The 13997-nt window shown below is 46.6% G+C and overlaps 2 protein-coding genes across 2 annotated transcripts; one reads left to right on the plus strand and one right to left on the minus strand.

Moving 5' to 3' along the window:
* Positions 1-3718: 3718 nt before the first annotated feature.
* On the plus strand, positions 3719-7867 carry LOC119319349 (transmembrane protein 120 homolog). Its single transcript, XM_037593842.1, has 10 exons — positions 3719-3953; positions 4776-4854; positions 4959-5053; positions 5616-5720; positions 5800-5879; positions 6118-6208; positions 6299-6406; positions 6845-6931; positions 7201-7269; positions 7431-7867. The coding sequence occupies exons 1-10, from the start codon at positions 3741-3743 to the stop codon at positions 7590-7592; spliced, it is 1089 nt and encodes a 362-aa protein (XP_037449739.1). The 5' UTR covers positions 3719-3740; the 3' UTR covers positions 7593-7867.
* Positions 7868-8762: 895 nt separating this feature from the next.
* On the minus strand, positions 8763-10873 carry LOC119315100 (salt tolerance receptor-like cytoplasmic kinase 1). Its single transcript, XM_037589775.1, has 2 exons — positions 10300-10873; positions 8763-9721 (listed from the first exon to the last, which is right to left on the minus strand). Exons 1-2 carry the CDS (start codon positions 10802-10804, stop codon positions 9018-9020), a joined length of 1209 nt encoding a protein of 402 aa, XP_037445672.1. The 5' UTR covers positions 10805-10873; the 3' UTR covers positions 8763-9017.
* Between the last annotated feature and the right edge of the window lie 3124 nt (positions 10874-13997).

The raw sequence follows: 13997 nt of genomic DNA on the forward strand, positions 1-13997 counted from the left end.
AATCCATAGGATCAGGTCCTTTTGTGTTCTGCATAATCGAAATTTTACTGCAAATGGAATCTCCGGTGATTGGACACATGCATGTAATAGCTTACTGTGAAAATCGCTGTAATGCCAAGTGTTACAACTGGATGGATGGTTTTTAAGTATTTTTCTTTTAAATAAAGACCAGATCTGAAATTTAGTTGCACCCTTTTCATAGAGTTCACATATACTACAGTGTCCAAAATTTCCGAATTCCCTGACGGTTGTGTACTCCACTCAATTGGTTGCTGAAATTCAACGCGGCGCAGCAAAGCGCGCTTTCACTTCTAGTATAAATCTATTTCCAAATTACTTGCCCTCATTGAGACACTATTGTGAATAGTCTAACAAAATGATTTGTCGGAAACTTTCTGGAAACTTATGCAGCGATTTAGTAAAAAAAAGTAGCACTACCCCGAGGGGTGTACTTGTTTTCTTCATCACAATCTATACTGAACTGAAATTCAGAAAGATAAGAGGAATATCAATCCTACTTTGACCATGAGCAGGAAGATATTTGAATAAAAAACATTTAACAATCCCAAGTGGCAATGTCTAGTTACTACGAAGGTATTGTAGAACAAGATCCTTCCATTATAGGAAGCAACCTTTGGTGTGGTTATTGGCGGATCCACAGTTGAGCGAGCAGGGTGGCCATCCCGGGTCCCCGACGATTGTACAGGGACGTGTCTCGACGGAAATTTTTAGAAAAATTGTTGTCAGCGAATGAAGGGGCACTCACTCGCATGTACTAGTTGCTTTCTGTTCATGATACTTATGTGTATGTGCGCATCTTATCAGAGCTGATCATAATATTTTCTTATGCGTCCCATTTGTCCAGAGAAGAAAAATAATAATCATACAATGGGTAATGGGTTGTCACTTAATGTTATCTCCAGTGATTATTTCTTTTATATTGAACTTAGAGAATCTTCAACCGGAATTGCCGAATATGACCCCATATATGTCCACGGACGGGAGCCAACCACACCTCCGTCCTACTAGACATCCATACCCCTCATTTTCAAAACCTCAATTCCATCCAAATAAATTTACCTGGATAACTGAACAATACAAAAAATGTGGAACAATTGATATAAACACACACACACACACAAAAATAGTTTAGATTGGAATAATGTATAGTTAAAACATAAAATTTATTCAGAGTGCATAGTTCAAACTGTAAATTCAATGATTTCCGATCAATCTTTTAAATAGCCGGGTATAGCTTCGCTATAGCCCGCTATATAGTCTTTTCATCAGGGTGGCGCTAAATGATTCTATGTACAAATAGCCCGCTATATCCTGCTATAGCCCGCTATAGCCTGCTATAGCCCGCTATAGCCTGCTATAGCTGATTTTGAGGTCCGCCGCTATTTGGCAATAGCCTGCTATTTAAAACATTGTTTCCAGTATGGATCCACATATGCTCCACGAGATCACTGAGTAGTTGCATATGCGTCTGGGTATCTCAAAGTTGTCGATGTATCTCTAGGAAGTTCACAACATGTGTTGCATCTTGTTTCGTGAGGCGGACATGTACTCCGGTCTTTTCAAAATCATGTGTGCGGACTGCTCCTTCGCCCACATCCGCCACAATCATGTTGTGTAATTAAGATTACACAACATGTTATGATTTGCCACAAATGTCTTTTGATAACACATATTTGTAGCTCCACGAACGATAACCAACGAGCTAGGAGCATTCCAAATGCCCTCTCAAACATCGTTCCTAACATATTCTTGCATTGTTGCAAAGAGACGTTGTTTGCTACCTTAGGATCAGGTATAGTCTTCACAAACACCTCCCACCGATAGATGCCATTAGACAGATCGTACCCCATGGTGTAGTTGTGTCCGTTGACACTTGATGGTGTAGTTGCACGCTGGAGCCCCAGCACAAAGGCTCTTGGATAATAAAGATCGTTGAAGCACATTAATGTCATTGTGAGAATCGGGCATGCCAAAAAAAGCATGTAAAATCCACAAGTCCTTTGATGCTACTGCTTTAAGTATGATGGCTGCCTCTTTAGTGTGACCTTGGAACTGCCCGCACAAATCTGATGGGTGGTTCTTCCATTGCCAAAGCATGCAAACGGCTGAATTGAGCATACCCGGGAAACCTCCTGCTGCTGCAATTGCCAATAACTTTCTATGTCCTCCGTAGTTAGTTCTCTCAAGTACTCAAGTCAAAGCACCTTCACCATGGTGTACGAAATTTTTTCCATTCCCTCAATGCATGTGCTCTCCCCGTCCAGACGACCCCGTCGACAACATCTCTAGATGTACCATATGCAAGCATCATTAGAGCAAGCGTGCATTTCTGCATAGAAGAGAACAACAATTTTCCACAACAATACTTTCTCAGCGTGAAGCAAGTATCATATGCGTTCACACATACATTATGCACAAGATCACATGACTCCTTATCCGAAAGGATTCCCCAAAAAACTCATGGAATAGTCGCCCGGGTTTGAAGTAGTTGTCGTAGTGATCTCGTTGTCTCTTTATCCTACGACGTTATATTGCCCCGGCATCAAACCCTTGAATTTGGGAACATGCTCCTCTTTCTTCTCTACTTCTCCAAGGATGATCATCAGCAGCACTAAATCAGCATCTTTTTTGTCATCATGTCTGAATCCAACGAATTGATGAACTCTTTGAAAATGAATTTATCAAGCTCCTCGTAAGGAAAATCATCATCCAATGAGTCCATCCTTTTCCTACAAATGAGAAAAAGAACCTAAAAAACAGCTCCGAAGTTTTATTAAACACATGGCGGGTGAGATGTATATCCGACGGAGTAGGACGTACAGGGGCGAGGGGGGCGGCGAATGTGTCCGAGAAGCAATGAAGCCCAGGAGGGACAAGGGGCGGTGGTGGCGTTGTGGGTTGGGGACGGTGGCGAAGCTAGGGTGGGGATGGCGGCAAAGCTAGGCAAAGGATGGTTAAACAAGGATAAAAGTGAGAGGAAGAGGGCAGATTGAGCGAGGGTTGGTCACATTTGAAGGGATTTGGGGTGGGTCCGACCTGCCGGATTCGACGTGTTGTACACGTCCAACCGCGCCCAAGCTACCCCAAGTTCGCTCCACATATGGGTCAGCCGCCCTAAATTCGCTCCACATATGGGTCGGGTCTGAAGGTTTGATTGGCTGGCGACATTCTGTCAGATGGTGTCTGGACTGTGACGTAATGGGATGGAGAGGGCGTCCGGTATAAAGCACAATACTTTTCGGCTAATCGTGCCAACTTTAAGCTTATTTTATCAGCCAAAAATGACGGAAAATAGTAACTGGCGAATGTTCGTCTGGCAGAAACTACTAGCAAACTCCTAGACCGCCCCACGATCTTGATCCTACGCTGCGGATTGGTTGACTTTTCCACACTCAAAACTAAAGAAATGCCATGACAGTTTTGCAAAAAGGCCACCAAGTTTTCTCAAATACGCAGAAACTGCCACACGAACGTTCACAAATGCCATCTCTTGTGGCGAACGTTCGCTCGCCAGATAATGCCAACCCAAAAACGATGGTTACCCGTACGTACGCCGACCCCGACAGCTGTCGCCTTCCAGGTGGGCCCCGCGCGACCAGATAGGAGGAGGCGGACACGTCACGCGGGCACGGTCACCCACGCGAAAGGGGAAGCTTCTCTCTCTCTCCAACCTCCTCCGCACCGCCACCGCCCATCTCTCCTGCTCCTCGTCGGCGGCAATGGACGGCGGGGGCGACGGGGCCCAGGGCCTGGAGGAGCAGGCGGCGGCGGCGGCCGAGGCGGCGCGGGAGCTGCGGGACGCGGCGGCGGCCCTCGCCGTGCGCCGCGCCGCCGACGAGGACGCGCTGCGCCGCCGCGCCGTCGCGCTGGACGCCGACGTCCGACGCCTCCAGGGCTCCCTCGCCCCCCTCGACCCCGCCACGCTCGACAAGGTCCGCGTCCCCCCCTTCGCCCGCCCCCCTCCTCTGTCTCTCTCCCTCTCTCTGCCTGATTCGAAATTCGATCCCCGTCGCCGCCCTCGCGCCGCGGCCCTCGCTCCGGCCAGCTCTCGAGGCAGCGCCGTGCGTCCTCAGGGCGTCCCTTCTCCGCGTTGCTGCTGCCTCGCGCCCGCGCGCGTGCCTAGAGATGCGGGCTCCGCGTGTGCTGCATCGGAATCTGCTCCGTGATCCCGGCCGAGTTCGTTGCTGTACGAAGGTGTGGCGCCTCTTATTGGCCCAGGAGCGCACGGATTTGTGGCGCGCGCATCGAATTGCTGGATGCTGGCCAATGATTTTTGTCTCGACCCGGTGTGTTTGCCGATTCAATCGCTGCTTCATCTCGCCTGAGCACTAGGATTTCCTCTTCACCAGTTGTCGAGCTGACACAGTATATTATATAGTTGGGCTAACACCAACCTTGCAGCACGAAGCTAGAGATTATTACTCCATATGCTAGAGATTACTCATCTGAAGCCAAGATTGTTAAGCCCAGAATTGTTCATCTGAAGATAGAGATTATTACTCATTATGGCTAGCCACACGCATCTTCCAAAGTGCTCCCATGTGCTTATTGTTTTGCGAGTACTTCCATGTATTGTTTCGGCATGTACAAAATGATTGTATATATACCATTTTTTATGTTGTCATTTGTATTGTTTCAGTTGCTTAAATAAGAATCACCATCTCCAGTTCTCGTTATGTTACTACTGCTTATCTTAGTAGTATATATACTTTTTGTCTCATGTTCTTGTTTGTATTCTGTTGCCATATGTGCAGGTCGAGGAGGAACTGGAGCGTGCCAGGGCAGCAATCTTAGACGGCGACGTGGCTGCGTTTCTCCCAAGCAAGGGAAACGGTCAGTTGCAATTTGTTTCCTCCCCGACCCCCATTTTGTTTGGGCTGAAATTTAGTTGTTTCTTTATGAGTTGTGGTTGAAGCCCGCTATGTCTGGACCTTTAGGAAAGTTCCTCAAGAAGTTTGTTGGCCCTGTGAATGTGCGGGTGGCAAGGAAGGAGGAAAAGCTCAAAGTGAAGGACGAGTACAACAATTATAGGGTAATAATCTTCAGATGTTTTTCCTGTCGATATTGTGTGCGTACTTTTTCTGGTATGGCATCATGAAGTGAATAAATTAAATTTATCTGTTTATATTCTTCACGACCTCTAGTAATGCATTCTGAACTTTTAATGATTTTCATGGCGAAACATAAACTTCTAATGGCTGTTCCTATTTGTGCTGCATAAATTTTGGCTTATGTTAGGCATTTATAGAAACGATATGGCCTATGTCACTGTTCCCCTGACACCGCTGACAAGTATGTAAGCTAAATTTGAACTATCAAGATTATACGTCTGTATGTTCAAGCTCACAGTCATGCAAATTGAAAATCTCCTGCCTGTTTTGCATTTGATAAAGTTGGCTTAGTTAATACAGACAAACATAATGTTGTACTGTATGCTGGTAATTATGTTTCAAGGTTCTGTAAGTTTACTATCTATGTTCAGTTCAAATTGTATTTTGTTAGTGAAATATTGTAAGCTTGCTAACATTTTTTATCTTCCAAAAATTTTAAACCATGCCTGACGATCTAGATGGTTTAACCTTTTCTATTGGCAGGATAGGGCTGCCTATATGTTCCTGTTGTTTCCATCCACTCTCCTCTTACTGAGATGGTGGGTGTGGGATGGGTGCCTTCCAGCATTGGCAGTTCAGGTGTACCAGGTATTTGTTGAGTACTTTCACATACCCTGACTATATTTCCTTCATTATCTGACATAATTGATCAAAACATTATTTGCAGGCTTGGTTATTATTCCTCTACACAAGTTTTGCTTTGAGGGAGAATGTGTTGCTTGTAAATGGAAGTGATATCCGTCCTTGGTAAGGACCAAAATTTCTTTGCTGGAGAATGTGTTGCTTGAGTAAAATTTGGAACTTGTCCAGTCACGTGTGCTCATTTTTTTACTAAATGTCTTTATTGGGCACTCAAATCTGGCATCGACACATCTGTTTGTTTTGTTGCAGCAAGGCCATGCTTAGTTTGTTCTCTAAATCTTGCAAAATCAATTTCTTCTCCAAATTAGGACCATCTTATCATAATGCGCTACTATATTTTCAGGTGGATATACCACCACTATTTAGCAATGCTAATGGCTCTTGTTAGCCTTACATGGGAGATAAAGGGACAGCCTGATTGCTCGAGTAAGCAGGTATTTGATCTTTTTGTAGAAGTGGGTGTGTTGCTTTGTCATTAGTCCCAAGTTTTAAAGACTATAAACTCATAATCTGGCCTTTTGCAGAGAGGGGTACAGCTTTTCTTGCGTTGGGCAATCATGCAAGGAATTGCAATGCATCTCCAGAATAGGTACCAGCGTCAAAGATTACGCACCCGAATTGCTCTGGGAAAGGTGAGGCCTTTCTTTGATTTAACAAATAGATCGATATGTGCCCTTTGCTCATTTAATATTAGAACTTTGCAACTTGAGTATTAAAAAAGTAACTAATATATTATTAAATAAGATTCTGATCAGTATCAACTGTAGATGATCCTGCATATAATCAAAGTATATTCATGGAGATCTATAGTTGGTGCTTGTGAAAAGCAATTCAGATCGCTTGTTGTTTAGCTAGGAGTTGGAGACAGCATTTGCACAAATAAATAAATATAAGAGTTGTGACCTTCCTAAAATAAATCTTATGTGCAAACACTTTTTTGTAAACTTGATGGACTGTTAAATAGATGTTCTCATAATTATACGTTACCCACTGTGACTTTTTCGTACCAGTAAGAGTAGTATTTTCTTTGTCTCATTTTGATTTACTCTGTTGTCATTGACTACTTGCAGGCTAAAAGAATGGATGTCGTCGCTGGAGAAACAGCTGGTGTGGAAGGGCAGCTATTGCTACTATATCCTGTTCTCTTTGTATTACAGGTAGGTATCAGGCGAGCCCATAAAACATGTTAGCTCTTAGTTTTCCCATACTATGGCAACTAGGCAGGGCCTTGGGGAAACTAATTAGTGGTCGGTAGATGACCAATTCTTGGTGGTCATGTTGTTTGGTTCTTGATACTTCAGTTACGTGTGTCTTCACCTTACTGTTCAGTCGAAGTGAGAATAGAAGCAACAAGATGGCTAGTAGGCCATTATATTCTTTCTAGGTCTGCACCATTGGATCTCATCTTGGTCACTCATGTTTACAGGGGTTTGAAGCATATGTTGGAGTGTTGCTTCTTCAGACCGCGTGGCACGGGCTCACCTCTGAATGGCAGGCAAGTATTAAGTCAGTGGTATTCACAGTTGCAATACGGAGTTTCCATGACCATGAGGATTAGGCTACGCACTAGTTATCTGCCAAATGTGTTGTTGTCTGGCCTATTATTCGGTCCCCCTGAAGTGACTCTTGTGATCTTGTCGTCGCCCACCTTTCCAGGTCATAGTGTGTGGGATCTTGCTGGTGGTGATGGCGGTTGGTAACTTCGTCAACACGGTGGAGACTCTGGCCCTGAAACTGAGGTTCAAAGCAAAGATGAAGAGGACAAGGCCCAGGCAGGACCCGGGCCAGGGCGGTGCGAATCGCCTGCATCAAAATTGATAGTAATCCAGTATGGTGTCACTCCATGCCTGGAAGCAACAATGCTGACAAAACCATCTCTTCTGTAAATCCTTAAATCGGTACACCATTTTTTGTTCCGTGTGTGCTCGTGGTTTTTCCTTTTCTCCTATATCAGTAATTTCAGCCCCGTAGCAATATGGTCCCATACGCTGTTCCATGCACGATACGGCAATTCGACGGACAATAATCACACTTTCAAGTTGGTGTAATCATTGTGTATTATTGACTGTTGCTTGTCCAGCACTTTTTGACACTAGGCATGCTTGAACCAAGTGTCTCAGAAGCTCCAGCACTTGATGCTCTTTCTAACTGGCATCAAGTAGTGGTGCAGTACCTGGCCCTTCAATTATTCAGTACTCTCCTAACCCAGGGACTAATTATTCAGTACATGTGCTGCTATTTGCTCTTTTGTTAACATCTTGACCTTCCATTCTGGCCCTGTGTTTCCATCTTGTGGTCCAGCAAATTCTGCTGCTAGTGGTAGTCTAGAAGCCAGAAACATTTTGCAACCTGCCAATCATGAGGACACCACTTGGGACTCGGCGAAAACCATAGAAATCCCTTCTATCGCCATGATTGCAATTTTTATACATTGGGTATCTTTGTCCATTCTCTAGATCCTTCAACAATTATATACCCAATTCCTTCTATAGAATCCCATGATATATCTATGTCGTCCAATACCTGCTCTTGCAGCCATGATTGCATGATCATTGAGCACTGGTCTTTTTTGGAACCAAAATTTCTCATTAGCCTACATCTTGATTGCAACTTTTATGCATTGGGGATCTTGGTCCATTCTTCAGATCCTTCAACGATTATATATATCCAATTCCTTTTATGGAATCCCATGATATATCTATGCCGTCCAATACGGAAAAGAACTCTATGAGACCAGATCTCACGCGAGACCCATTCGGATGAATGACACGTGGCATTCACAAATCTCAAAGCATCCCCCACCCCCTACTTAAAATCAGGGGGGGAGAGAGATTAGATGATTTGTGATTTATGAATGCCACGTGTCATCCATCAGGACGGGTCTCACCTGCTAACCGTGAGACCGTCTCACCTTTGCAGCCATGATTGGATGATCATTGAACACCTATCATTTTTGGAACAAGAATTTCTCATTAGCTGACATCTTGATAATAGTAGTACCATGTTGGGTAAAAGTTTAAACTATGCATTGTTGCATGGACAGAATTTTTATTGCACCCGTTTATGGAAGTAAGTGAAGTCGAATCATATTTACATCCCACTCAGTTCTAGCACTAGACACTAAACCAATCCATCTTCTACCACTAAATGTCTAAAACACACACACACAAGAAGGAGAAGGAGGAGAAGAAGATGATGAAGCTAATGGAGCTTCTGAAAAATGGGGTCCAGCGCTCCAGTCAGCTAGCTGGCCATGCGGAACAAGTCGAGCAACTTGAGGTCGCTCTCGCCGCCGTCCGTCGCCGCGAGGGACCTCGCCGCCTTCTCCGCGACGGCGGCCCGCACCTGCGCCATGGTCGGCCGGAGCCCCGGCTGCGGCGCCACGCACTCCACGGCGACCCGCGCGACGTCGCCGGCCTCCACAGCATCATAGTCGCCGCCCAGCCTGCCGTCCACGAGCCCCGCCGCCCCGGCTGCCCTCAAGCGCGGCATCACCCTCGCCGCGAGGTACTGGCTGCTGCCGTCCGGGCCCGGCGTGCCGGCGGCCGGCGAGCCGGTGAGGGCCTCGAGGAGCAGCACGCCGAAGCCGTACACGTCGGACTTCTTGGACACGATGCCGGTGCGGAGGAAGAAGGGGTCGGCGTAGCCCGGCGAGCCGACGGCCGCCGCGCCCCGGGCCGGCGCCACGGCCGCCGAGAAGGTGCCCTCGCAGGCCGACCCCAGGTCGCAGAGCCGCGCGCGGCCGCCGCCGTCGAGGAGCACGTTGGAGGCCGACACGTCGCCGTGCACGACGGAGATGGCGTCGTGGAGGTGCTCCAGCGCGGCGGCCACGTCGTGGAGCACGCGCATGCGGTGGCGCCAGGTGAGCGGCGGCGTGGCGGCGTGGTGGAGACGGTCCGCCAGCGTGCCGCCCGGCATGTACTCCAGCACCAGCGCGCCTCCCTCCTCTGCGAGAAGGACAACAAATTCAGCCATTTAACCAGTGAATAATATTACTATTTACCATATTTACATAATTTGTTGCGGTGAAAAGAGGAGAACAGAGAGGGGCGTGGTGATTAAGCAAGCGCGCGCAGATGTTGTTTAGGACTGACGAAAACTAACATTGTCGTTAACCTATCACGCTCAAAAAGCAGTTTTTCTCATTAGGTAGGCAGTGGTACATCACTAGTGAACACAAGTCAATTTACTCCACATTTTCAATCCAGCCTACGTATTTTCTACACACCTGACAATGATAAAATATACCATTACTGTGTTTAAGTATATATAAAAGGTAGAGAAATTTGAGTTCTTTACAGGAAGAGGAATTTGAGTTACTTATATAATAAAGTAGGAGCACTTTCTACCGGCAGTGTAAGAAGGTAAAAAAATATTCATTTGAAGGAGGAGGAAGCTCCCTGTGTTGTTTCCTCGGCCACATGGAGTCAAAGCTACAGCGGCAGCAGGAGCAGTGATGGGCATTTGATTTCATTTTCATTTTTCGTCGGTGCAGTGCAGGATCGTCGGAGGAGGGAGTATTTACCGTGGTCGTCGGAGTAAGCGAGGAGGGCGACGAGGCGCGGGTGGCGGCCGACGCGGCGGAGCAGGTCGAGCTCGCGCCGGAACGCGCCGAGCCGGCGCTCGCCGCCGCCGCACCAGCGGTGCACCTTCACGGCGGCCGGCGGCCCGCCGGCCGCGACGGGGATCCTCGACAGGTACACGGCGCCACCCGAGCCGCCGCGGCCCACCACGGCCGCCTCGTCGAACCCGCCCGTCAGCGCCTCCACCTCCCGCCACGCCAGCCGCCGGGGCTCCGGCGCCTTGGGCCTCGCCCACGCCGCCGGAACCGGAAGGGGCAGCTCCTGCTGCGGCACCGGCGGTGGCGCCGCCCGCGCGGCCGCCTCCGGGTCGACGGCGGCGTAGGGGGCGCGCGCGGGGGCGCGGCGGAGCGCGGCCACGCAGAGGCGGAGGAGGAGGAGCGAGATGGCGGCTGAGGCGAGCAGCAGGAGGCAGAAGAAGACCGTGGCCAGCGCCATGGCCGCGTCCATGCCGCCGCCGCGCGTGTCTCCCGCGGGCGCTGACCTCGGCCTGCTTGCTTTCTTGGAGTGTGGGGGAGATGCGAGGGAAGGGGAAGGGAAGGGTACGATGTATATGCATGGGAGAGAACCGGAGGAGGACAAAAATGTGAGCTTTAGTCAGTAGTAGTGTGGTGGATATTAAACAAGATTTGATTATGTGCTGGTAGTATACCAAATACTCCCTCCGTCCGGAAATACTTGTTGTCGAAATGGCTAAAACTGGATGTATCTAAAACTAAAATCTATCCAGATACATACATTTCTCCGACAAGTATTTCCGGACGGAGGGAGTACATTTAGGAGGAACGTACTACTCGTATCATTTTTCAAAAGTGAAAAGCATGCAGGAATGTATTGTCCAGCAGGAGTTTAATGGAATACTACACTTTAGTTGGAGGTTTTTAACGGGGCGTGCGATTGTTTTTGGAGGCTTCGATGCTAATCAGTTGGTTCAAATTCAAACTAGGTATCAAACGTTTTTCTTTCAAAGATTTTCTTTTTCAAAAAAGATCCAGATCTACTATAAAAGTTCGTCAGAAGTACGAAACATCTTAAACATAATAAAAATTACATCGAGGTCCCTGAACCACCAAACAGTCATTACTCCTGCCAGAATGATCTGATGTTGATAATAGTTGGCAAGTCTTTGTACATGTGCCCCTAAGGGCCAACATCTTGAGTCACAGTTGTCGTTGTTGAACTCTCGAATCGAGTTCAACAGAAATTGAAGTCAGAGCTCCCCCGATGTTGTCTAGACGGACAAACTCATCACAATCGGGTCTTGAAAGACTAAGCTTGAAGAAGAAGCGCCACAGGCCACTCAAGCACAGCTCTTGCGGGGACTAAAAAACCCAAGCCAAAACTCTTGGTTGGAGCCAAGGCACACGAATTTCCCTCCCGGCCATTGGAGAGACACGCGCAATGGTGACAAATCCACAAGCTCGCTGGCAAAGCTTAGAGAGGAAGAGTTTGCATTAGCCGCAACATACGAGGGAAAGAAAAGGAAAGAGTTAGAGATGTTTATTTTTCCTAAGATAACAATCGTCCTCGTCCAAACACTCCTTGAATCTTCGTAAATTAAGAGGCAAAATACAACCAAACATGGAGGTAACTCTTTCTAAATAATAAGAGGGACACATGTGAAGACTTACTTACTCTCATCGACAAGGTCAAGCCAGCTCCGGTAGGGGAGCGGCGACAGCGATGCGTCAATGGCTCGTTCTGACGGGCAGTAGTGGTCGTTTGATGGTCTTGGAATTTCAGTGTAATTTTAGTATGCTTGAGATGCTTTTGTACTTTCGGTGAACTTTTATAATAGATCGGACCATTTTCGCCAAAAAAGAGGTATACATAAAAAGAAAAGAGAGCAAAAGTTTTAGCCTTTCCATTCATCACCACCACATTTATAATCTCCTTCGATTACATTTTCATATTGCTAATCTCTGTAGAGAAAATCTCACTGAGTTTCGATAAATGCCGAGCGATTTTCTTTTTATGCTGAATAGCGCGAGGTTCAAATTCACATCGCTTGTTCAAAATTTGAACAAGTACTCCAATCCAACTCAAAAGAAAAACGGACACCTAATAATCGTACCCGTCGTCCCAAGGTTAGGCACGCACGTACGTACGTACGGCCGGATCGTATTTAAGTTATCGGCAGCATCGATGCATGCGTCGACACGTACACGGTGCGAACCGATATGTTGAAGTTCGAGCGTACACGTGCACGGCGACTCGGTGGCAGTGTGGTTCTACCAGCTGGAAGGATCGATCCGGTGCTTAACTTAATTTAGATCGGTTTGCAGATGAGTTGAGCATAGCTACGTATACCGGTCGATCAGATCAGTTTTACGGACCAGGTAAAGTAAACAAGTTGTAAATGGGTGCTCTTTCAGCAAGCTCACATTCAACGGTGTAATAAAAAATTACAGTTTTGTTAAGGCACATCTGAAATGTGCCCTGAGTGTTGCACATCTAAGTCCCGTGTTGTTGATTTTACGTGAAGGTTCGTGCAATCATTTTTATTAGTCTTTTTTTTTCTTTTAGGTTTGTTTAGGGCACATCGAGATGTGCTTAGTTATTGCACATCTAAGTGACTCAATCAAACTAGAAAGAAAAAGGAAAAAGACAAAAAAAATGCTTTCACGAACCTTGACGTAAAATCAATGATAGTTTGGAGCTAGGCAAAAAAAATGCTTTCAAGAAACTACCGGATCATGTTATTTCTTTTTTACTTGTCCAGGTTATTTTAGGATAGTTTGGAGCTAGGCAAAAAATATTTGACGTGCTTCAAAATAAAATAGATACATATGACACACAAATAATTAACAAAATTTTGAAGTGACTTTTTCTTTTATTATGATAAATTTATGCATCCTAATTTGTACTTAGTCACAACGTATGTCCAACCTAGGGGAATGTACTAACGAAGCATACTTCTATTGTGCTAGTAGATAGTACTAGCAGGGGTGGCGTTTGGACGAATCGCGACACTCTTTCTTCGAGTCAATCTTCCAGAGTCTGATCCTCCTCAAGTTCGTCTGTTGGGACGGATTAGACGGATCTCCGGTGTAGATTTCTGCAAGCTCCTAGGGGCGGCGAGGTTAGGGTTTCTCGCCGCATGAAGACTTCCCGGCTGTCATCGACAGGGTTAGGTCGGCTCCAGTATGGGAGCGGCGACAGCGGCCCGTCAGTGGCTCGTTCTGGCGGCGACAATGGTCGTTCGGTGGTTCATAGACCTTGATGTAATTTTTATTATGTTTGAGGTGCTTTATACTTTTGATGAATCTTTATAATAGATCTGATCTTTTTGCAGAAAAAAATGAGTAATCAGGCATGCAAAAAAATCTGGAAATGCAAAGCCAATAATTTCCTAATTAGAACCTTGGGCAGCGGTAACTTGGCAGTGTGGGGGAGGTCGAGGGAGGGAAGGGTGGCGAGGCGCGCCTGGTAGGGCCACCGCTTATGATTGGGTCGACGTTCGACAGACGTCATGGGAGAGGGGTCATGAGGGTGGGAAGAGGAAGAAAGGCTCTTGGTCGCCGAGTTTGAATCAAACAATTTGACTTGAATAAAAAAAGGCACATGTGCAACAGTCATCTCTTTTTTTAAGAAAGACCATCATAGCTAGCTTTATTGAACTAAAATAGTTGTTACATCATCC

The sequence above is a fragment of the Triticum dicoccoides genome, chromosome 6A, assembly GCF_002162155.2.
Source record: "Triticum dicoccoides isolate Atlit2015 ecotype Zavitan chromosome 6A, WEW_v2.0, whole genome shotgun sequence".
Classification (NCBI taxonomy): Eukaryota; Viridiplantae; Streptophyta; class Magnoliopsida; order Poales; family Poaceae; genus Triticum; species Triticum dicoccoides.